The sequence below is a fragment of the Coturnix japonica genome, chromosome Z (genome assembly GCF_001577835.2).
Source record: "Coturnix japonica isolate 7356 chromosome Z, Coturnix japonica 2.1, whole genome shotgun sequence".
Classification (NCBI taxonomy): domain Eukaryota; kingdom Metazoa; phylum Chordata; class Aves; order Galliformes; family Phasianidae; genus Coturnix; species Coturnix japonica.
In genome coordinates, this window is record NC_029547.1 from 34,025,147 (window position 1) to 34,050,136 (window position 24,990).

Genomic DNA, 24,990 nt, shown 5'->3' on the forward strand with positions numbered 1-24,990 from the left:
CAAAGTCTGAGATCCTCTGACTGACTGCTCAACAGATACAAGCCAGAGACCTGAAGTGCAACAGGTAGGTATCTTTCCACTATTCCTATAGTTACGTAGGCAAACAAAAAGATCAAAGAAACTCTGCTCTTGCAGTAGAATCAACAGCCAAATGCTTAAAAAACATGAAAATTCTGAATGTTTTCTCTTAATGTTCCCATCACACACAAGCCAAAAAAGCATTTTAGTGATACTTTTAGTAATGAGTATCTACAGTTCACCAAATCTCAAGTGTTTCAAACTTTCTGGGTGTATTATTCTGGAAATTTCAATATTTGGATACTGAAGACAAAGCATGTATAATTGAAAAGTAATGACACAACGATACATCCATCCAACACTTATCATAATAAGAAACATTTTGGGAGAACAATAATTCAAGCAATATAAAAGAAAAGCTAGAATTCCAGGAATTAGGATACCGTAGTACAAAGTTAGGGCCAAAAATACTGTATTTTTAACCAGGACATTTCTGAGGGGCAGTAATTACACAACCCACAAAAAAAGAAATAAGAGCCAACCAAAAGAACCCCCCAGCAACCCAACAATTCCTCTCCCTGAAAAATCAGACAATACATGCATTTAAACGACACGTTAAGAACAGCAAATATGATCTTTATTTTTAAATACTGCAAGTTTAAAAATGTATCTGATATCCCCACCCCCAACCCCATAATAATAATAAAAAAAATTGGTCAAATAAGGATTTCCTACAGCATGGTAAATGAGGAAACCAGCAACAGGCTTCAGCTTAGACTGTATTTCAAGGAAAAAAAAAAACAAAACAAACAACAAACAAACAAAACCAAACAAACCCACAGCTTTACAGTAAGATTGATCTGATTTATCTTGTATTTTTACACTGTCTTCAAAATTCCCCTTCATTCCTTTTTTTTTTTTTTTTAATTTTTCTTTTTTGTTTTTTTTCTTTTTTCTTTTTTTTTTCCCTGCAGCATGGCTACTGTGAAAAAGCTTGAGTGAAACTTACAGCAATATCCCCTTAACTAGATAATGACTGGATTATTGATTACATGGAAATGTTTCTGTTTTGACTGATACAACTCAAAGTGTTATGGGTAAATATAAGACAAAAAAGAGGAAATACCAGTAACTCCTCAACACAAAACATACAGTTTTGCAAGACCTCTACTAAACTAACAAATTAGACAAGGACAGATGACTTTAGTTGTTTAATGCATACTAAGTTTTAGAATGTATGGTTTATGTCAAAAGAGGGACTGTATTTACAAAAGCGTGAATTTCTAAGTTACAGTAGTTGACTACATAAATCATGTCCATTTTAGTTTCCTATCTTCTGATGGTCTCTTCAAAACATATTTATTTTACTGGTCTCTTAGCTAGAGGTAGGTCATTTGTAGGCCTTGTTAATGTGCTGTGCACACTTCATTAGTTTACAGTATGCAGGATAACCATGCACAGAGCTTCAAGAACAGCAGCACATATAATAAATAATTTGGGTAAATTTTACTTTTTCCTGTGGGTTAACATGTCTCGTGTTCTCCTAAAATGCCATTCTTTTGTGAAGAATGTATAACAAAGAGAGGGTCCTTAGGTTGAGTAATCTGAAAGTCTTTTGACCCTTACAACCAAAGGCTGGGAGCCTAGCAATGTCTTTATATGCAGCCCTTTTCCCCCCATTTAAGTATTTGCAACTCACGCAGTCACTTCTGACTGATATCCAGCATAAAAGTCTCCTCCGCTTTCAAACTTAAAAAAACTCATTCACAATCATGTGGCAGTAAGATTAAAAATTACAGTTCATACACCTCGACAATCAAAAGAGTCATAGTTATAAAAAGTAAACTGCCCTTATAGCTGCATCATCCTACATATGCAAGGACAGTGCCAGACAATTAGTGAACAAGGCAAGTTTAAGGTTTCTGTAAAACACATATTACAGCTTTCTTGTGCTAGCGAACATCTAGAATACACAGGTCACCAAGACGTTTTCCTTCCCTCCTCACCCATTTGTGACATTCAAAGAAATCACATAATTTTGGCAAAGTTAAAAGGGTTTCTGTCTTATTTTTGCCTTCTGCTTCATGTTAGAGGCACAAACTTCTGGACTCAAGTACTATAAGGCATAGTAGAAATCACCAGTTAAAACAACAGCAACGACAACAACACAATAACAACAACAACAGTATATTGCAAGTGGGAACAGCTGTGTCATTTAAAAAGGAAAAGTTTCTTGTAAACTGTCACACTGCAATGCTGTGTTAGGTGATTTGTGTAAAGCTTGCCCTGGCATGCTATTTTTTTTTTTTTTTTTTCTTTTTCTTTCAGAACATGCTCAAATGATTTAAACGTTGCCACAGGTTTAACTTACTTAAAATACACCAGAAATGAAGACCAGTGGCACACACTCTTTAAAACTTCTGCAATCACAATATAACTACAAACCATGAGTAAACTTCTGTTTTACTTTTATACAAAACTTAGAACAACACGTGCTTCTCCCGGGCCTAATATTCCACAACAAAAATCAAAATAAAACAAAAAACCACCAAATCAAACCTCAGTTAGACACCAATAGCATTTGCCAATGCATTCCCAGGTTAAAAGAAGTGTTATTATCAACTGTGGAACTGTAAAACAAGAAGCTCTGTTGCACTTATGACAATACCCAGGACCAACTCTATAATGCTGTGCAGTACACTTAGCTGCTCTGATCACCTATTTATAATGTAATAATGTCAGTGTCACTTTTTACAATCTACATCCATCTGCTTTAGCTTTACTATAAAAAAAGCTTTAACATCTTACAGTTGTTAAGAATGATGAAGTGACATTTTGGTTGTTATCTAAAGCTTCTGGAATTTCTACAATACTGTTTAATTCATTTCATGTTCTGGGTTATTTTTGGGTTATTATTATTATTTTTTTTAATAGAGAAACAGCATTTACCCACAAGTATTTATGTGCAGTAGCTTGAATCATCTCTAAATTCACTTTTCTAATCAAAGGTTCTCAGAAAGGTACAAGTAACCTAATGCAAATGTGTCAAATACTAAGAGCTTATGTTCCAATCCCAGATATAACACCTTATGTTCTCCTCACAAAACTGGTTTCCACATCTGTACAAAGCCCTGTCAAGCTTTAAGCAGATTCAGATGTGAATGACCTCTGTCTGGGTGTCTCCAATTTACTTCTACTCAGGAATGTGCAAATGATTTTATACAGCACGATGCTAGTACCGCTCTGTACTACAGATTTTTTTTTGTTTTGTTTTGTAAATAAAAAACAACAACAAATCCCTAGTCAGAAATAAACTGACAAAATTTACATTCTTCTCTCTTAAAAAAAGTAAATAAAATAACATTATTTAAAATGTGAATTAGCTATAAGACATACAATACAATTACATAGATACATATCAATACAGCACATTCAATTTGCCAAAAATTAATGATTACAAAGCCAATATGGATGCTGCCATATATATATATATGTATATATATATATAGATGTATGTACAATGATTATAGCATTCATAATTGCACTATACCTACAACCAGTTTTAAATTACAAGGTGTTTCACAAGGGACCAAACTTATTACCGTTGTTTTGGACTTGGGAGGGTTAAGGATGAAAAACGTCTCATTAGTACTTATTGTTAACTTTGGTAATCAATTAATAAGCCATTCCTTTTCCCACCTCCCACCTGCTGCTACGAGGCAGCAATTTCTGTGTTAAGTGCATTCTAGTGCTACTTGGCAATGCAGACAATCAATCTAATTACATGCCTGATCTCTGAGTCTTCTGTAGCTTGCTAGCAATCATGCACCTGGTCAAAAAACACCTTTCAACCTAAGCTGCAGAATAAAGGCTCAACAATGTGTGCTGCATTTTTGTTGTTAAAAAAATTGCACATTAAAATCTCAAGAATGATTTTTTTCACTGTATCATTTACATTACTACATCATTTCTAAAGAACATTGAGAGAGGCTATTTTGCATGAAAGCCTATCAAATGTCTGTGAATGAGTTAACAAGCAACCTTCTCAAGAAAGGTTCCTGTATGTGATCCCCCATCAATATTTTTTTTGTTGTTGTACAACTAAATGTGCCTTGATATTATCACAGAAAACAATCTCATGCCATGTCTGACATAAGGAGAGACTTGAACTGTCTGTAAATTAGCAGACCATATGCATGCGTGTGGTGCACCTTGTAGCACATTCACGCACAGAGTTGTTTTTGGTATTTGAAAACTGAACACTTTCTGATAAAGGGAACATAGGAGCTGATGTTGTTTGTTTGTCATTTGGCAGTTGACTCAATCAGGTCAGTTCCCAACTCATCAGTTTGGCATTTCAATCAGTATCTCATGTTTCAAGAGTATTCATATTATAAAAAGCCAGATTTGGCAACATTATTTTAATGCAATAAAAATTGTTTTTGTACTATGAAGAAAAAACAAAACCACCACCACCAAAACAAAACAAACCCCAATGCTTAAGAAGAGCTCTAACTAAAGAAGGAAAAAAGAACACTGTTTCAGGCTGTAGCCATTGGGGAAAATGTAGTGTCTATGACATTTCTGTTTGGCATCTGTGAATAAAAGGAGAAAAAAAAATGGCACATGGCAATTTAAAAGAGATTCTATCATATTCAACATACATCCTAAGTTGTGTTTTAATTATTTCATTACTGTCTTCAACACACCTTTCCAAACAATGAAAATTAATCAGTATTCATACAAAACTCTAATTCTACTCTGTAATCTCAATATTCTATTTGCAAAAGAGAAGACAGAATGAAAACACTCATGTCAAGAATTTAAAAATCACAGTATCCATTCTTTTGATCCTTCAGAGAAGTACATACTGTAAAGTTAAAATGGTCTGATGAATTCAATTCTAATGACAATATTTTCCTGACCAAATCAGTCAACAGAAAATGTTTTTACTCAGGAATGTAACTGGGAAAAAAAGGCCATTGTACCTTCAAAAGAGATAAGAGAAAAAGAAGGAGGGAAAGAGAAAGGGATAGGGAAACAGTAAACAAGCTTGATTTTGCTCTGATAGCAGAAATCTGCTATCCTTTATAAGTGTGTGACTGAGAATTTCAAATACATTGAGTCACAAGGTTTTGCCTAAAAAATGAGGAAATGTGCTGTGAATGTACTTCAGCATCTTTTTGTTTTCCTCCATGTAGTTTAAATGAAATCATAATATTAACTACAAACTTTGTGGAGATTCACAGAGTCCAGGCCGGCAATAAATTAGTATTATGCAAATTGTTTTCACAGATCATACAGTCCCTCCTGTATATCTTCAATCACACAAAGTTGGTTCTGGAGGGCCTCCTAGGCACAGTTAGACCAGGTTGTACTCCTTCAGGTTTAACTGTAGGATTGTGTCCTTGACAGCAGCAAAGACAAAGCGGATATTCTCTGTGTCTGTAGCACACGTGAAGTGGGAGTAGATAATTTTGTCACTGTCTGGATTCAGGTCTACGAACATCTTCAGGATGAACTCTCGGGCCGCCTGTGCATCCCGCTGCGGTCCTGGTAATTAAGAAAATAAAATCTATTTTCTTACAGACAATTCAATATCTGAACTTCTTTAACAGTGAAATGTCTTTGTCCCCTCTCTCAGCTCTTCATTCCAGTGTATGTCAAATCTTCCAGTACCAACCATGGAAGAATGCCTTCACATGATACACTGTCTTTTTGAGAATATCTTTGTCCTTTTGCCCATGCTTGCCCCACCCTGTTACCAGAAGAAATCAAATCAAACCATAATCTTGTTTGTAGAGCTAAGTTCAGCAAGAACTGTATAATCAAGAGACAAGGACTCAAAGACTTCCACCTCTGAACTCTAACAGCCCTACCACTCCTAAATTTTTCTTTTTTTCCCCTCACCCATGGCAGATGGCAGAAGAAATAAGTTTTCCCTGAACTGCTTGAATATTGCCTGTTTGTTTTTTTTTTCTGGACAAGCACTTAACACAGGTGTTATCTCAATTTCAGTGTTGATAGCACAGTATCTTGCACAGCCTTCTCACCTTTAGGATGTCATCTAAGAAGTTTGTCATTTGAAATATACTTGAAAGAATGAGATTCTTTTCTATTCGACTGTCAGTTTTCTCCCACCCTATCAAACTAAACTTACTCATTATTATTACAGTCTGATCCCACAGCCTGTTCACTGCTTAAAACAACCCTCAGACACACAGTCTTATACAAAAGCAAACCTCAACTAAAGAGTATGTGAGACGATTTGTAAAGCAAGGAATGTGTTTTCATTTATTTTCAGCTCTTACACTTCAGTTCCAATACTCACTCCAACTAATGAAAATAAACAGAATCCGGTCCACTGCCAACATGATAGTACTGATCTAAAAATTAACTATTTCCCATAAAGAACTGGTTATTAAGTGTACTGTCCCCCTACAGACAGTAGAAAATGAAATCATAGAAATCTAAAAACTACACAAAAGATTTCAATCATATTTTTTAAAAAATTAGATGAATATAATTTGCAAAGGTTTTTTCCTGGTTTTTTTTGGTTTTTTTTTTTTTTTGGGTGTGTGTTTTGTTTTTAGGTTGTTGTTGTTGTTTTTGTTTTTTTAATTACATTTTGTCAGTATGGCAGTGTAAATAGAGAATGAGCTCCGATGTCAGTATACTTACCATCATACTCCGGAAAATAATCAACTAGATGGGAGTACATAATTTTCTCCTCTAAGAGATCCTTTTTATTTAAGAACAAAATGACTGAAGAATTCTGGAACCATGGATATGTGATAATTGTTCTAAAGAGTGCTTTGCTCTCTTCCATTCGATTCTGGAATAAAACAAAGAAAAGAGAAATTCAAGTAGTCAATCAAATATTTAAAGAAATACATGCAATCAATTTTAGCAATCTTATTTTAGTTAACAAACAGAGCCTTTTCATGTTTTCCAACTTCTATTCAACTACAGCTAGTATGTAAGCAGCTAGGTAAACATGCAAGCCTTGGTTGTTTTTTTTTTGAAACTTAATCCCTCATAAATATTCTTTATAAACATATTATAAATATTTATAAATATTCTTTAAAACACAGGTTGAGAAAATGAACACCAGAAGTGATACAAATATAGAGTCAGATAGAGTCAGACTATGCAGAGTTATGACCACCCATCAAACTTGTGACCACTGAGATGCATTTGATGAATAACAGGGAAAAGAATAAGAGAAAAATACCTAAGGAACAATTCAAGTTTGAAGAGCATTACTTATTTTACAGGCCTTTCTTGAATTCTAAATAAGGAATTATATGATTCATACAAAGATCAGCTTTAAAATAGTCACAAGTAAATTTGGTATTTGAGAATGCTTCCCCAGTGTCCAAGAATTGTAACAAAATCTTTTAAAATTGTTAAATTTGTCACTAATATAATTGGGTCAGCCTTTAATTTTAATTTATTGCTTAAATGCTTCTTAACTACTTTTTTCATTATAGCTGAAATGTAAACAAAGCCTATATCTCTATCATTTTTGACACAGCAAAATTACATTATGATTTGAAAAAATTCTGAAGAACTGCTAGGTTGACATCATGTGGTCAAAGCATTGGAACAGATGGAATTCAAACCCAGAAACTATATCCCTCTCTTTTATTGTCATTAAAGGAGCTGCCTACTCCAAAGAACTGTTTCACCACCACCAGGAAGAAACTGAATCCTGCAGATATTGCTGTTGCTTAGTGAAACAACAATCCATTAGAAAACTCAGTTTTCCAATAAGTGTATCTTGCATTAGTCTCCATTTTAAACAGACCAACAGTATGCACTAAAAAAATAAAAAATAATGATTTTGTAGAAATTTATGGTTTGATGGTCATCCTTTATAGAACACAATCTTCAAGTGATTCATAAAGCCTGACAAGCATTTTGGAATATGGATGAAAACAGAAAGCCGGATTTATAGGTTGAGAAGCTAATGCATAGAGTAAGATCTTTTTTGGCTTTCAGTCAATTCTTACTTCTTATCCAGTTCAATTCTTATGAATCATATTGATTTCAGCGCCGCCAGGATTTCATTCAGAAATGAGAAAAACTGAAACATCAAAAGAGCTAAGCATAAAATCTAAGTCACTGGATTAACTGTTAGTCAGACTTCTCCACATTATGTAAAGACTTCTTCTCTACTAAAGGGCTCATAAAGAGGTAATAAACAAACAAATCAGAAATGAAGCAGATCTCTATGACTTCAGAGAGTGCCATAAATTCAAAGCCAATTGGGAATCCCCAAAAAGGAGACTTCCTACTACAAAATCAGTGTAAAAGAGCTGCCTTAGGAAAAAGTTGTATCAAAGGAAATCATTAGAGCCTTGAGAAATAATTTGCAGAAGTGGTAAGCCAGCAATTGCAGTCGAGAAAACTGAAAGAACAACTGAACTGCTTTAGGCATGTAGTTCAGGACGTCAGTAACCGAAGTCAATAAAATACTACCAGATTATCCCAGACTCCTTTACTTCACTGTATTCACTAGTAAAACCACAAGTTCCATTTCTAAAGAAGTCACTCACTTCCAAAGTTCATCTTCAACTACATTCCAGGATACGCAATGCTAAATATGAATCTATTCCTGAATCTTGCAAAGTAGGCTTTGAAGAGGAAATAGCGGACCAGTGCTCCTGCTAATTTTATATTAAGTTATCCAATGCTAAATAAAATGAAATGGAATTCATTGACAGAGCACACTGACTCTAATGATACAAGGACCTTGCCCTGTACCGCGGTAGCAACTGAGGATATTGGGAAGGTGAAATAAAGTCTTGCATAATAACTCACATCTCTGGGGAATGGTAACTATTTCACTATTGGTACATTGCTATAGAACAGCCCTTAGAGCATCTTCATGTGCAGAGTAAAGCAAACAGCAGCAACTAAGATATCAGAAGGGCTGCAGGAATATTTTCTGAATATATGCTATTCTGTAATGTTCCACAAACACAAATGTCCTTAAAAAAAGATGTCTGTAGTAAGATAGTACTGCTAGAACATCAAGAGAACAGATTAGACAATTACATGGATTCAATGCAGATTTCACTTACACTTACACTTACATTATCACTTACACTATTAACAAGTGTCTTGTAAAGTCTTGTAAGAGTGTAAATTAAGAAAATTCATTTAAGAAATTAAGAAATTTAATTTCAGTTCATTGCATGATATACACAGCATTGTGTATATTACTAAGTAACTGCTATAGTCAGTGCTACTTTACCGGATGGAAAGTTACTGACTTTGTAGGAAAATATTGCCATTTGCATAGTTAAAATGAAGAGCAAGTGGAATTGATACTTGTGGAGCTAGCATGAAAAATACTCAACACAAGCCCTAAAGATTAAGATTATGACAATTATTTTTTATCTTATTAACAAGTTAATAACCTAGACTCAGAAAAATACACAGGTCACTCTGAAAGTAATGTCTCCTATTTACTGCCACAGAAATGAAAACAGATACAAAGAGCATAATAATAATAAAATAATATTTAAAGGACATATCTGCTGACACCTAGTGAAAACAGCAATTCCCAGCTGAAAAAAACAAACAGTGCTTTGATAGACTAGAAAATACTAGGTTCAGCATTAAGCTGAAACAAAACAGAAGCAGTGATGGAGATTCACTCAAAAATATAATTGTCTAGAGAGTCATCTAGTGGGTAGAATGCAAGTTACATATTGAAAAAAATCTATCAAAATTTTTCTTATAAACTGTTAAGAACTTAAGTAGCATCTGTTAGCAAAATTAGGAATTCACAAATTTTTAGGGATTCAATTTTACTTAAGTATTGGGAGAAAATGTGGTGAAGCAGACAAACGTTCTTAAATTAACAGTTTCCCTGGTATAGTAAATTTATGCTGGTAACAAATATTTATTCAAGTGAGAGGATAGTCAGAGGATGATAACTGCAGAACAGGAGGTACTGGCATGAGAGCTTCATAAAAAAAGCTCTTACAGATTGCAATATTCCTTAAGTTGCTTAGCATTGAGTAACACACTATATTATTTTATATGACATGGTGTGAATGGTTTTTGTCAGAAAGTCTGCATTAAGAATGTCTCCACTATACAACAAGGACTTCCAGCAATTATTTAAACAGAAGAACTGCCTGGCTGCACAGAAGACCCTGTAGTGTACTCCTTGTCTAATAGGGCTGCTAACTGAAAAGTCGGGAAATAGCAAAGGAAATTGGAGGTGGGAAGTAAGGAGATATTCCTCTGCTATGAAAAAGAATAAATATGGGATCAAAACTGTAAGTGCTTCTGATTTTTACCACCAGTATGAAATATAAACTTGAAGCTACACTGCTGTGACTGGCAATTTTGATAAAGGACTCAAAAAGAGACTACTTCAAACAGGGAGCTCAGAAATAATTCTATTTGGTTTGCTTTGCCTCGAATCTTTCTGCAAATAACCCTCACAAAACAAACAAACAGAAAGCAACAACAAAAAATGCTGCTGACAGAAGTCAAATCCATTGCCGAGAATTGTACTTCCAAATCACCTGGAAGAAGTCTAACCACTCCAACAATGTGAAAGTATATTGCAATGTTATGCATCTAGCAAAGGTAAAAATAAATAACAACTGAAATCCATGAAAACTGACATATTCAGAAACCACCAAATCACAAAAATACCGCCAAAATAGAAGTAGTCTGAAAAGTGGTCAAAACTGCAGCATAAACATTGCTATCATATTTTTAAACTGAAAAATGAATATTCTATTGATTGGAATGAATGACATGATTGCTACAATAATAAAATTCTCATCAATATCCTCCTGATAAAAACAGAGAAAATATATTTAAAATAAAACTGTTGTTGAAAGCTGCTACTCTCTAGTCAGTTTTTACATTGGTTACTGAACAAAAGAAATGGCGATGTTCTTTGCCAGTGATTGCTGCCAACAGCAACATTTACCAGCAGCACTTCTGTCAGCTTACCAAATGAGTTCATGAACATTCAACCTCTCATTTCCATTATTATCCACCTACTCTGACAAAAAGAAACAGGCTCCAGCTCTTCCATACACAAATGCTTAATACTTTACACTTTAAATGTATAGGGTTCTTTATCCACAAACCAAAAAGAGAATATGAATGTGTGTGAGCCTGTATGAACAAATATAGTACACACAGTAGACAGTTTTGGCACAGATGATTAATGTGTTATTTTCTCTAGTTTCCAAATAAACAATGAGTTTTGGAGATTTTATTCACTGTTAACATTGTTAGGCAATTATGAAGACCATTTGAGGATTTTAATTATATCTGGGAGTTTGTATTATCCCTCTGCCCTATGCTCAGTTCTTCTGGATTGCAGAATGTTGAAAAAACAGGCAACTGAAGAATAATTTTTATTCACGATGGAGAAAAAAGATATCTGATCTCAACATTGTTTTCTTTCAGTCTTCATGCTAAGCCATGTAGGACCAGACTGTGAATAAAGAACACAAAGTCCTCAGAGAAAAGTGGAAACATGCCCAGATGTGAACTGAAATATAGTTCTGATGTAAAAATGAAACACGCTCTACAGATAATTACCTCTGTGAAGAGTGGAAGTATTCTAAACTCCGTGTCCTCGTGCCATCCTTATTTTTGGCTTACATTATGAGTACATATGACTGGAACACTGTACTCATTTGTCACCCATTAACAGATCACACTGACGAACATTACAGAAGTTCCACCTAAATAATTTGGATACTCCTTATTTTTACAGATTAATTTTGTCCCAATACAAAACACGAGCATGTATGATGGCACCTACATCCCTGCAGACTTTCAAACACTTCTAATATGCTAAACGTTAACTGAATTTTTTTTTTAACAAACCAAGAAACACTGACTACTCAATTTTGGACAAGCTAGGTTTTCCATCAACCAAAACAACTGACATCTTTTGTCTTTGTTCAGCACAGAAACATCACTTAAAGCCTCTGTTCCTTTGGTTTTAATTTGTACTTGTGGCAGAGGCACAGAAACCCTAATTTTCTGAACATCCTGTTCTGCCTTCAAAGAAGTATTACTTCTAACAGGCTCAGAAAACAGTTCTTCGATGTAAATTAAGTACAGTGAAGAACTGAAATGTTGGATCAAAACAGTAAATGCATCAATTGAAAGAGGTGGTACTTTCTAAAAATTTAATTGAATCTGTTGACATCTATTTGATAACTAAAGGCACAGGAAGGAAACACTAGTTTAAGAGAAATTAAGTTACACATTACTATTTTAAAGGTAATAATCTTAGCTGCAGCTATATTAAATAACTAAGACGTAGCTTTAGAATTTACATATTCTGCTCTCTTCAGTATTTTCCTAGGTTGTAACAGGTGAGTACCTGAAGACTAGATGGATCTTCTATACTGTAAATCAGTATGATCTGTTAACAAATGATGAATTGGTACAATGTTCCAGTCATAATTTTCTTTTGATGTACAAGATTAAGAAATACTACAAGTTCAGAAAGAAAAAACAGAAACTCTAAAAAAGTACAGATCTCTACTTGAAAAGAAACTTCTTTTTAAATTAAAAGTAACATAACGTACATAATCCTTTAAAGGTTATAAATTAAGAATCTGGATAGGAAGTATAAAGGAATTAGATAATAAAAGTAAAGATGATTTGTTCTGTTTGCTTCGGTATCCAAGGCTAGTGAAAACCCAGCAAACGAACCTCCTACAAAACACAAATGTTTAAAGTAATATTAATGTTAATGTTTTAAGAAAGGCAGTGATATCTTAATTTGTTTGTACTTGGTTTCATTTATCAATGAAAATGAATTCCTTGACAAGACAAAAAGGAGAAACCACTGTTTTCCTAAGGTACAGAGATGAACATTTAAGATACTTGTATATACCTGTCTAGGTTGATCTGAAAGTAACACCTCCTATTTATTCCCACAGAAATTAAAAAATATATGAAAATCACAACACAGTTTGACAGAGCAAAGCATCAGTTATGGAACACTGTTTTCCAGCATAGTTACCATCATTAACTGTACATTTTCACTGGCGATGAACAAGAGCCTGCATACTACGCTCATGACAATCAGCACCAGAGCTGACTCACTGTCATTGTTACTACTGCTGAAACACACCACCCACAGCCTCACTGTGCTCACATCCACTGTCTGATCTCCATAAAAGTTTAGCAAGTGTCAAAGAACAACAAGGGACCTATTTCTTCCATGTGAAGGAATTCAATTCTACACCTTCTCTGTTTTTGGAGATGTCAGAAGGGTGACTATCAAAACTGCTCTCTTGACTTTCCAGAGGGTGGACTTTGACCTGTTCAGTATACTTCTTGCAGGGGTCTCTTGGGAGTTACTCTTTAAGGGTAAAGGGGTCTAGGAAGCCTGGATGCTCCTCAAGATGGAAATCTTATAGGCACATGAACAGGCTGTTCCCAAAAGACCAGTGTGGATGAACCAGGATCTATTGTTGAGACTCCAGAAGAAAAAGAGAGTCTATGTTCTCTGGAAGCAGGGACAGGCTACCTGGGGAGATTACAAGGAAGTTGCTAAGGCATGCAGGGCAGAAGTTAGGAAGGCAAGGAAAAAAAAAAAAAAAAAAAAAAAAAGCCCACCTCGAATTTAGATTGACCACTACAGTTAAAGAGAACAAAAAATCCTTTTACAAACACATCAGTGGTAAGAGGAGAACCAAGGAAAACATCCACCCCTGTCTAGATGCAGTGGGGAATGTGGGCACTGGGGATGAGGAGAAGGCTGAAGTCCTCAATGCTTTCTTTACATCTGCCTTTAATAGGCAGATCAGTAATCCTCAGGGCACTTTATCTGAAAGTCTGGGATGGAATGCAAAATACACCCCCAGTGATTCAGGTGGAGGCAGTTAGAGAGCTCCTCCTCCACCTGGACTGCCACAAGTCCATGGGACCAGATGGGCTCCATCCTAGGGTGCTGAGGGAGCTGGCAGGGGTAATTGCTGAGCCACTCTCCACCATCTACCAGCACTCCTACTTAACTGGAGAGGTCCCAGAGAATTGGAGGCTTGCTGATGCGACTCCCATCTACAAGAAGGGCTGTAAAGAGGATCCGGGGAACTACAGGCCTGTCAGCCTGACCTCGGTACCGGGGAAAGTTATGGAACAAATCACCTTGGGTGAGATCAGGCCCAGCCATCAGGGGTTCATGAAAGGCAGGTCATGCCTGACCAACCTCATTTCCTTCTACAACTGGGTGACCAGACTGGTAGATGAGGGAAAGGCAGTTGATGTAGTCTACCTAGACTTCAGCAAAGCCTTTGACATGGTCTCTCACAGTATTCTCCTGAGGAAACTGGCTGCCCATGGCCCAGACAGGTATACCTTCCTTTGGGTAAGGAACTGGCTAGAGGGCTGTGCTCAGTGGATAGTGGTTAATGGAGTTAAGTCCGGCTGGCGAACTGTTACAAGTGGTGTCCCCCAGGGGTCGGTTCTAGGGCCCATCTTGTTTAACATCTTCACTGATGACCTAGATTAGGGGACTGAGAGTACCCTCAGTAAGTTTGCAGATGACACCAAGTTGGGAGGTGGTGTTGATCTGCCTGAGGGTAGGGAGGCCCTTCAGGGGGATCTGGATAGGCTGGATTGCTGGGCTGAGGTGAATGTGATGAGGTTCAACAAGGCCAAGTGCCAGCTCCTGCACTCTGGCCACAATAACCCCATGCAGCACTATAGGCTTGGGGCTGAGTGGCTGGATGACTGTGAAGAGGAAAGGGACCTGTGGACCTAACAATCTAAACTGATATTTCTTACCCAGTTTGTACTGGGCAACGGATGGTTGCCTACAGATTATTTTTTTCATTAGTGAACACCTCATGATATTCAATGCCTTTGTAGCTTTTCAGCATATAATGGCACCTCAAAAATACATCCTTTGCTTTTTGATAAATCATACATTTTTGAAATTTTTTTAGCTTATTATGAGTTTAGAAGAGTTGTGTATATTAATTTAGCAATACTGAAGAAATTGCATCTTTTCTGCTCTCCTCTACCTATAAAAAGTTCAAACTTTCATTATTACTAAATATCTACATGAGCTATACAAGTTTATTTATATTCCTTCTTGTCTACCAGAACCTCCAAAATCACAAAAATCACATTTGTATGAATCCGGATTTTGAAACTAGAAAGAGCTGTCTCTAGTTCTCCCATAATTGCAAATGCTTACTGGCCTACTGCAAAGCAGAAGATTATTTCAGTATTTATTATCTGTCCTACATAAGGCTCTCACAACTGGACAGTCTGAACACAGTCTCTTTTTCTATGTATGTTGTCCACTTGCAAAGTATTCAACACCTTGTTCCTCAGAACTCTGAAGACTTAAGACCACCAAGGGAATGAAGGTGTATACTGTGGCCAACTCCATTAAAAAAAAAACACCTGGAGAGACATTAGCAAAGTCTCTCAACTCAATATAGACTCATCTGATTTATAATCCAAATACATTTCTTTTGAGTAGGCTAAACAATGGAAGAAACAGACTTACAGTTTTAAGTTTGTCATGCATTACATTTTCAAACACAGGTCTGAATCTTGAGGGCTCTAAAACCATTTCAGAATGGTGAAGAGCTGTATAAAAACACATGCACTGAATAACAAATAACAATTCTTAAGATTTGTGTTTATAGATTAGAATGATATTAATGAAATTATTTATTAGCTAAAAAGAAACCAACAGATGATTTAAAAGTATACTTTTCTTTGAGACTTCAGGCAATAACGTACAGTGGACTAAATAGAGAAAGAAAGTAGTCTGCCTTACAAAAAATCATACCGTATAATCTGGTCATACAAGAAATGCAAATGGAGAAGCAGGTCACTGAAACTTGTTGGGACAGATCTTTAAAGTAAGAGGCACACGGATCAAAGCAGTATTAGACTCTATCACAGCATCACACTGATGCTGTACATACAAAGAAAGAATGGCACTTACAATTCGGTACAGAAATTTTAACATCATTTCCCAATTAGAAATGAGATGCAAGAAACATCTTCAAAATGAAGATTTTTACAGCTTTTACAGTTTTACAGCTCTCCAAGGTATAAGAAAAACGGTAAAATCAAAACACCTTTAGAAGTAAAATAATCTTTTTCTTAACAGCGATAAAGCAGTTACAGAAAAACTACCATGACTTGAGGTATTCTTTCGGTCATCAGAGAGCCCAAGCATAAATGTGATCTTTAGTGTATTCCCTTTGATTAAATAGACAAACCCTTTTGGTCTAGAATCACAGAATCATTAAGGCTAGAAAAGATCGTGAATCTAGGTCAACCTGTCAATACCATGCCCACTAAATCAAGTCTTTAATTGCCTCATCTACTGTTCTCTTGATTCCACCACTTCCTGGGGCAGCCTGTTCTAATCCTTCACCACTCTTCCAGAGAATAAATTTTTCATAATATCCATGCCACACCTCTCCTCATCTAACTTAAGGTCAGGATGCCATTAACTTTCTTGGCTACCTGGTTGGCTAGCAGACTCAGATCTTGGTACAGAATGCATCACGATCACAAACACTCATCCTGTTAGGGGACTCCAACCACTCAGACAGCTGCTGGAAAAGCAGCACGATGAGCTGCAAGCAATCCAGGAGACTCCTGGAATGCTCTTAGGATAACTTGGTCAGGTAACAGATGGCCTCACCAGCAGTCATGCAATACTGGACTTGCTGCTCACCAGTGCAAATGAACTGACTGATGACATCAAAATGGGAGGCTGCCTGGGTTGTAATGACCATGGTGTGGACTAGGACTAGGGGAAATGGTTTTAAGTTGAAGGAGGGAAGATTTAGGTTGGATGTTAGGGGAAAGTTCTTTACTAGAAGGGTGGTTAGGTCCTGGAACAGGCTGCCCAGTGAGGTTGTGGATGCCCCATCCTTGGAGGTGTTCAAGACCAGGTTGGACAGGGCCCTGGGCAACCTGATCTAGTAAAGGTGTATGTTTGGTGGCCCTGCTAGGCAGGGGGGTTGGAACTACATGATCCTTGAGGTCCCTTCCAACCCGGGTAATTCTGTGATTCTGTAATTCTGTGATTCTGTGTGACGGAGCTCACGCTCCTGAGTAAAATTAGGGTGCTAAATTTTAGGAAAGCTTATTTCCAGCTCAGGGAAACTGTCCTCATGGGCCAAAGTGCAGAGCAGAGCTAACAGACCTTAAAAAAGCTTTCCTCGGAGCACAAGAGCTGAGACATCCCCAGGTGCAGAGTCAGAAAAGGCTGGACACTGCATGGCTGATCTGGGACCTGCCAGTCAGAATGAGAGCAAGTCCAAAATGCACACACTATTGAAACAGGGACAGGTACCACTGAAAAATATAAAGAAGCTGCTAGGCTGCATAGGGATGGGGTCAGGAAAGCCAAGGGTTGATAAGAAGAAAGGCTCCTACAGACAATCAGAAAAGGAAAGTCCATGAAGGTGTACCCCTCTAGTGAGTGACATAGGCAAGCTGGTAACAAAAGACAAGAAGGCTGAAGTACTCAACAGCTGTTTTTTTTTGCCTTGATCTTCTCTGATAACTGCCTGTCACATGACTGAAAAAGAGCTGGTGGATGGGAAGCTGAACAGGAGTCAGCAATGTACCCTTACAGCCCAGAAAGCCAACCATATCTCACACTGCATCAAAAAAAGTGCGGCTAGCAGGACAAGGGAGGTGATCCTGTCTCTCTGCTCTGTGCTGATGAGACCTCACATGGAGTACCATGTACAGATGTGGAATCTTCAATATAGAAGGGACACAGACTTCCTGGAGTACACTCACAGGAAGGCCACAAAATGATTCAAAGGACAGAACACCTCCCCTGTGGATAGGCTGAAAGTGCTGGGGCTGTTCTACCTGGAGAAAAGAAGGCTCCATGGAGACCTAACAGCAGCCTTTCAGTACCCAAAGAGGAGCTACAGGAAAGAAGGGGACAGACTCTTTAGCAGCGTCAGTGGCGACAGGACAAAGGGAAATGGTTTCAGGCTTAAGGAGGGTAGATTTAAGTTGAATATAAGGAAAAGATCTTTCACAGTGAGGGTGGTGGGGCACTGGAACAGGATGCTCAGAGATGAGGTAGATGCCCTGCTCTTAGAAACTTTCAAGGCCAGGCTAGATGGGGCTCTAAGAAACCCAACTGAGCTGTAGATGTCCTTGCTCATTGCATGAGTTGGACCAGAAGACCTGTAAAGTTCCCTTCAATCTCTAAGAATTGTGTGATTCTATGATTTTACGATCCTTTTCCTCTGTGCAGCTTTCCAGACACTGCCTGTATGGGACTATGTGAATAAAGGGCAGGACCCACCAGAACACCAACTCTTTCAGTCACCAGCTGAATTTCCATCACCACTCCCTGGGCCCAGTCATCCAGACAGCTTTTAACAAGACTATATCAGCCATGAACTGCCAGCTTCTCAAAAAAAACAAAAACAAAAAGCTGAGGGATGCAGTGACAAAGACTTCACTTAAGTCTATATAGACTACACCCGCAGCCCTTCCCTCAACCACTAGGTGGGTCACCCAGATATAGAAGGAGATCAGGCTAGTCAAGAAGGACCTGCCTTTCATGAAACCATGCCAGATAGGCATGATCCCCTAGTTTGTCCCACATATGCCATGTGATTGTGCTCATGCTTAACAGAATAAAGCAAAATTGTAAACTCCAAATGATTCAACCCAAGAAGGTATTGCTCCATCTTTAGAAGTACAGATGCTCTAAGTCATGATCCACAAGCTGACATTACCTGATCAAACAGAAAAGCAAGGGTTTCAGCAAGCCACCTGGCCAGATCAAGCCATCTGAGAGCAGCTTGGCAGAGAAGGATCTGGAGGTCCTGATGGACAAAAGACTCAGCATGAGCCAGCAGTGCGCTCTGGCAGCCCGGAAAGCAAATGGGATCCTGGGCTCCATCAGGAGAGGGGTGGTCAGGAGGGATAGGGAAGTGATTGTCCCTCTCTACTCGGCTCTTGTGAGGCCCCATCTGGAGTACTGTGTCCAGGTGTGGAGCCCTCAGTACAAAAAAGACATAGAGATTCTGGAAAAGGTCCAGAGGAGGGCCACAAAAATGATCAGGGGGCTGGAGCACCTCCCCTATGAGGACAGGCTGAGGGAGTTGGGTTTGTTCAGCCTGGAGAAGAGAAGGTTGCGGGGTGACATCATTGCAGCCTTTCAATACCTGAAGGGAACTTACACCCAGGAGGGGAGTAAACTCTTCGAAAGGGCTGACAATAGCAGGACACGGGGAAATGGTTTTAAGCTAAAAGAGGGAAGATTTAGGTTGGATGTTAGGGGGAAGTTCTTCACTAGGAGAGTGGTTAGGCCCTGGAACAGGCTGCCCAGGGAGGTTGTGGATGCCCCGTCCTTGGAGGTGTTCAAGACCAGGTTGGACGGAGCCCTGGGCAACCAGATCTAGTAAATGTGTATGTTTGGTGGCCCTGCTAAGCAGGGGCCTGATGATCCTTGAGGTCCCTTCCAACCCGGGTCATTCTGTGATTCTGTAATGTAAAACTAGAATTAAACCTTTCCTCAAGTTTGGTAGCTTATTTTGGAAAGTTAGAACAGAACCTGAGAATTACTGTAACTAATTATTCTTTAGATAATTTCCAATATACTTTGTTTAGACTTGTACGATTAAAATGCTGATTATTTCTGTGTTACCTGTGTCAGCTACCAAACAGTAACACAAACCACAGAAAAAACATAACCAGACACTTCTGGCTTGGCTTGAATCTCACTGAATTATCTTTTTATATTCACATCTAGTTTTCAGAATTACAAGAGATCAATTGGTGCTAATTACATTATTAGGGCAAAAGGACAGCTGCTCATTTAAAGACCACCTCTTATTGAAAATTCAGCTTTCAGTGACATTGTTGATAGTAAAGAAATGTAATCATATATTTCTCTCAGAAGAAGACTAAATGTAAAAGCTTCCAGTGCTTGGTCCCAGACGACTAAAAAATTAATCTGACATACAGCCATGTCCAGAAACACTTACCATGCTATATCAGCCATTCCCTTAAACAGTGAAATCAGTATGTATACAAGCCATGGAAGAAAATTATTTTTTTTCACCTAAATTCCTTGAGTGTATTTTAATAGACTTCCATGGAACAGTACGTAACTCATAGAAGTTTGATGCATATACTGGATGCTAATATTCTTTGTCCTTTCAGCTCACAGGTCACCAACTAATATTTCCTTGTTTCTTCTGTTTTTTGAAATGAAAATACAACTACAAAATACATTAATACAGTCTATGCTTAAGTCAATTAAGTGAAGTTTATTAGTGTAGGGTCTGTTCTAGAAAGGAATCTACACATTTTGTCTTTCACCACTGTTTTTTTCTGTCTCTGATTCTAAACACTAACTACTCAAATAACTAAGAATATCTCTCTTTATTCAACAATATTCCTGTTTGTTGAATGCTCCACAACATGGCTTAGACTTTTGATCTCTGTAGTACTCCTCATTTCATTACACACAGTTGTGTATGACTGCTGGTAGATGGATTTGGAAAACGTCTGGGACAGGCAGAAGTATTTTTACTTCAAAACTGGTGCTCTGTGCTAATTATTGCTTACCTCATTGTCTGATTCCACAAGCACTTGATCATACTCACTAAGAGCTACTAGGAACATGATAGATGTGACATTTTCAAAGCAATGTATCCATTTTCTTCTTTCTGATCGTTGGCCTCCTACATCCACCATTCTGCAAAATTAACAACCACATCAACTCTATGAACACCATAAGAGATAATCACACAACCACATACATAACAAAAAAGAACTCAATTGAAAAGAGAGCTTGGTTTGTTCTTCTTGATGATCTCTCCACTGAGATTAAAGTTTAATGAAATCTGTTAAAAGTAAACAAGTAACCAAATTTGACTTTTAGTTTGATGTCTATATTTAATTCATTGTAGGTCTCAAAATTTTCAGATTTCTGAGATGCAGAAGTCTCACGATAGTGAGCCATGATTCTGGAATGTATACCCTGTATATTTAGCAGAAACATGTGCAGAGAATAGGTTTAGAGCTCTGCCTCTTCCCTCCAAAAATTATAAGTGTCAAAATTTCCAGCTTCTCACAGATGATCTATGTAAGAGTGCACATAGAATACAACATGTATTTACTGAAGCTGTCAATAGACAACAGAAAAACTCATATTTGATGGCAGGGTACTCTCACTTCATTCCATGTCATAATGTAACTAAACCCTTGAGAGGTCTAACTTGTATTGTAAATGCACAGTTATTTTCAAGCAATGGTACCTGCACTCAAATAGGTTTACTTTCTCTTTAGGAGAGTGATTTCTTGCTAATCATCAGCTACACGGGAGGTAATTTTGCATCCCATAATTAGCATTAGATAGAGACATGATTACATTTTTAGATTATTACTCATAATAAAACTTTGTTAATTTTTATTGAAAAGATTACTTGTAGATTTTCTATCAGTAGTGTCTTAAAAAAAAAACAACTAACCAAATTATCTTTCATTGTTTTGATACGTTTAATATCAGCTGCTTAATAATTAACCATAAAAATGAAATGAATAAGCTTTACTTTTAAAAGCACAGTATTATTTTTTAACGCACTTTTAATCAGTATCCTACATGTGACGTAATTAATGCAAAGGGAAAAAAAAAAAAAAAGAAACTAAATGAGTGCTAAACTTTTTTTCTACCTGAAAATGACGCTTTGTAAGTCAAATGGATATTCGATGATTCCTGTTGTTGGAACTCGAACTCTAAGCACATCTTGCTGAGTTGGCAAGTAGGTGGAATCTGCTATGCGGTCCAAGTCATTAAGATAGCTATAAACAGGGAGAAACAAAAGGAATGCAAGACAGTGACACCATAATTTGACTGAGGAAAAGAGAAAGGAAGATTAGGAAGCAAAAGTTGGCTGCTGGATGAGAAAAAATGCCAGAAAAAAGGAGCATTATTGGCCTAAAAAAGAGGACAAAGTGTAATGTTGTGCTACACTTGTCCTTCCTGTACACTTTCACAGCTTCAAGCAAATTTGACAAAATTATTGTCCTTTTAAAATCTACTTGGCTTCCACATGCAAAATCACCAAATATTTTTTTGTTACACGTTTCTAGGCAACTTATGGATAAATAATAATATAAAATGTATAAGAAATATGAAATTGCACAGTTTTAGCTGACAGGATAACATATTCCTAGATATTTTGACTTTAGAATCTACACAGACATACAGATAGTACAAATCTGATAGTTATCAGTTCAGTGTATGTTTACTAGACATAAAATGATTGGAAGATAAATGGCACCAACTGAAGATTACATTGAAAGAAATAATAATTACACCAAAAAGGAAAAAATCCACCTACTGACAAAGAACTCTCCAGAGTTACTGGAAGGCAGAATTAATCTCACAGTGGGACCTCTTGCATCTGAAATTTCTGCACTCACACTGAAACCTCTCATCAAGTTAATAAGTCTAAATAACATACATGGAACGCTTCCCAGATAGTTAGCAAGTAATCCAAAACTGAAATAAAACTACTTGTAAAGCTGTTCATTAATTACAACACCAAACTCTTCTGCTGTTGTTTAATGGTGGTTTTCAATCATAAAGCAGCAATGTACTGGAAGTACAGGAGCTCTCCTAAGAGAGATGCTTCAAAAAAGAAATGTGCCAGTGTGTGATGGTGATGGTCTGTTTGGGTAGAGGAGCTGGTCATTTCATGAACTGAGTGCACCAGGCAGCAGGGGTTCTCCCATAGGGGATGTCTGAGAGAATGACTGCTGCAGAAGTTCTTGGCATCTGGTTACTTAGAAGCACAATGATCTCAAGCTAGCCACTGATATAATACATTAATCTAAGAATGCTTTGATCTGTTGTAGTGAAGGGCAGAAATGGACTCCTTGATGAAGTATCACAAAACTCTTAGCATTCTTTTCCTCAGGGTTACTACTGAATGTGTTCTTTAAAAACAAAAACAAAAAAAACCACCATACAGCAAATTATACTACTTCTAGGTGCTCTGAATGATTTGTTATCAAACAGAGGAAGCAAGTCATTCTAAAAAGAAACTTTGTACCTGAATGACAGAAACAAAGCAGCTTGAGTTCTCTACTTCACAGCAAAATACTGAAGAACTAATCTATTAGGTCAGGGAGACAGACAAAAACATTAACAAGCTTTCCTCCCCATAATTTTATTCATGAAAGATTAATCTGAAAAAAAAAAAAAAAAAAAAAAAATTTGAATGTGGGAACCTTACATGTATTTAGAAAGATGTATTGAACCATGCACCTTGCATTACTTAACATATTCATAAGGTGTAACTCCAAAAATATTTTCTCAGATTACTGATTAGTTTCTGCCAATTAAAAAGGCTTGAGAACCTGAATACTTCATCTGCACTTAGATGCTTTAAACAAAAAGCAAACCATCTACTTGCTGAGGGGAGAAAAATGTCCAGGAAATCCATAACCACCACAATAGGAAACTGATGGAGGCCTTGAAGCACTGCCTACCTTCTTTTAACCTTCTACATCACAGTAGCGGTTTTGTTACTATTTTTTGAAGGCTCCTTGAAAGCACCATGAGTCACTCCATGCTACAGTTGTATTTCTGACAGCAGAAACTGGTATCTGGCCCATTTATACAGTTACCTTGTTGCACTACTTTGGAAAGCCTCATTTGTGATCTCCAGCCTGAGCCTGGTAACTATAACTCTGAACCATAACGGCAGCAGGGATACTGCTAAGGTGTGCTGTAACACACATCTGGCTGATTCTAGACTGGAAATAATTTAAAGGGATAACATTAAATAAACAGATCTCATTTGAGCTTCTAGAAGCTATTCAAAGGGCAGATGAGCATTTTTTACTTACTTATTTATTTTCGTCCTAGCACTGTTATCATTAGACCTCACAAGCACTTATCTATCCTTTAAAAATACATTAAAAATAGTCCAAACTTTAAAAAATAAAACTTTTTCTATTGAGCTTTGTTTTTTCTCTTTTTGTTGATTTCTTTCTTTCTTTCTTTCTTTTTTGAGACATTTCTGCTGAAGAATTATTCCAGTTGAAATTCAGATATTAATGAAGCTTGTACAGTCTTGCTCTGAGGCAAAGGACTAGGATTTATCCTTCTTTGTATTTTATGTTACTCTAAGAATTCTGCAGAACCACTACTCTACCCATTAACACATTGTATGTGTGTTTTCACATTCTTCTAGCAACTTAGAGGAGAGTTAAGTCACTGAATGATTAAACACATCAGACATGGGTGAAAAATGTTTCTGAAAAAACAGACTGAAAGCTTTGACTGCAGTAGTAACATGAAGTTCCTCTCAAGATACTCCAAAATCACTAAAACCTAGATTTCTCTTAAAATTCATATTATCTCTCAAACAAAGTAACACAATTATTATTGTGTATTAAATATATAATGGTGTGATTATATGTCCTCAGAGCTACATGGACAAAACAAAAACCAAAAAAACCAGAACATCTCTTTTCCAAGCACAAGAACAGACTTATACATTGCACTAGGAGGCATGGGGTGATGGTTTGATTTTTCTTAGTAACCTACTCGCTGGATTGATTTTACCGTTTCAAAATGCTGAGACAAAATACAAGTATGTAAGACAATTGAGATACCATTATTATTTAAAAATATACTACACAGAATTTTCATATATCATTATGTGAATAGTGGGAATAGCTGCTCCTGTAATACTGAAACTTCATCATTGCAATTATTTAGTTTCTTATGGCTTAATTCCTTACCATGGTAAAGACCTATGTTTTTGTGTCTTGCTCATACCAAAAGGGGTGGAAATTTAAAGCAGTGGTTTAAAGAAATTCTTTGATTAACATGGGAATGGCATTGCTGTGTGCCTATGCTTTAAGTATTCTTAAGCTTATTAAACAATTAAAGAAAACACCAACTAGCAATTTTAA

General features: G+C 36.9%; 1 protein-coding gene across 1 annotated transcript in view; it reads right to left on the reverse strand.

Moving 5' to 3' along the window:
* Positions 1–633: 633 nt before the first annotated feature.
* Positions 634–24,990, reverse strand: part of LOC107306232 (guanine nucleotide-binding protein G(q) subunit alpha) — a 117,860-nt gene continuing 93,503 nt past the window's right edge. Inside the window, exons 5-8 of the mRNA XM_015849185.2 lie at positions 21,733–21,861; positions 20,626–20,755; positions 6,700–6,853; positions 634–5,571 (exon numbers count right to left, since the gene is read on the reverse strand). Coding sequence (XP_015704671.1) covers positions 5,381–5,571; positions 6,700–6,853; positions 20,626–20,755; positions 21,733–21,861 — 604 coding nt within the window. The 3' untranslated portion in view covers positions 634–5,380. The remainder of the gene's footprint in view (positions 5,572–6,699; positions 6,854–20,625; positions 20,756–21,732; positions 21,862–24,990) is intronic.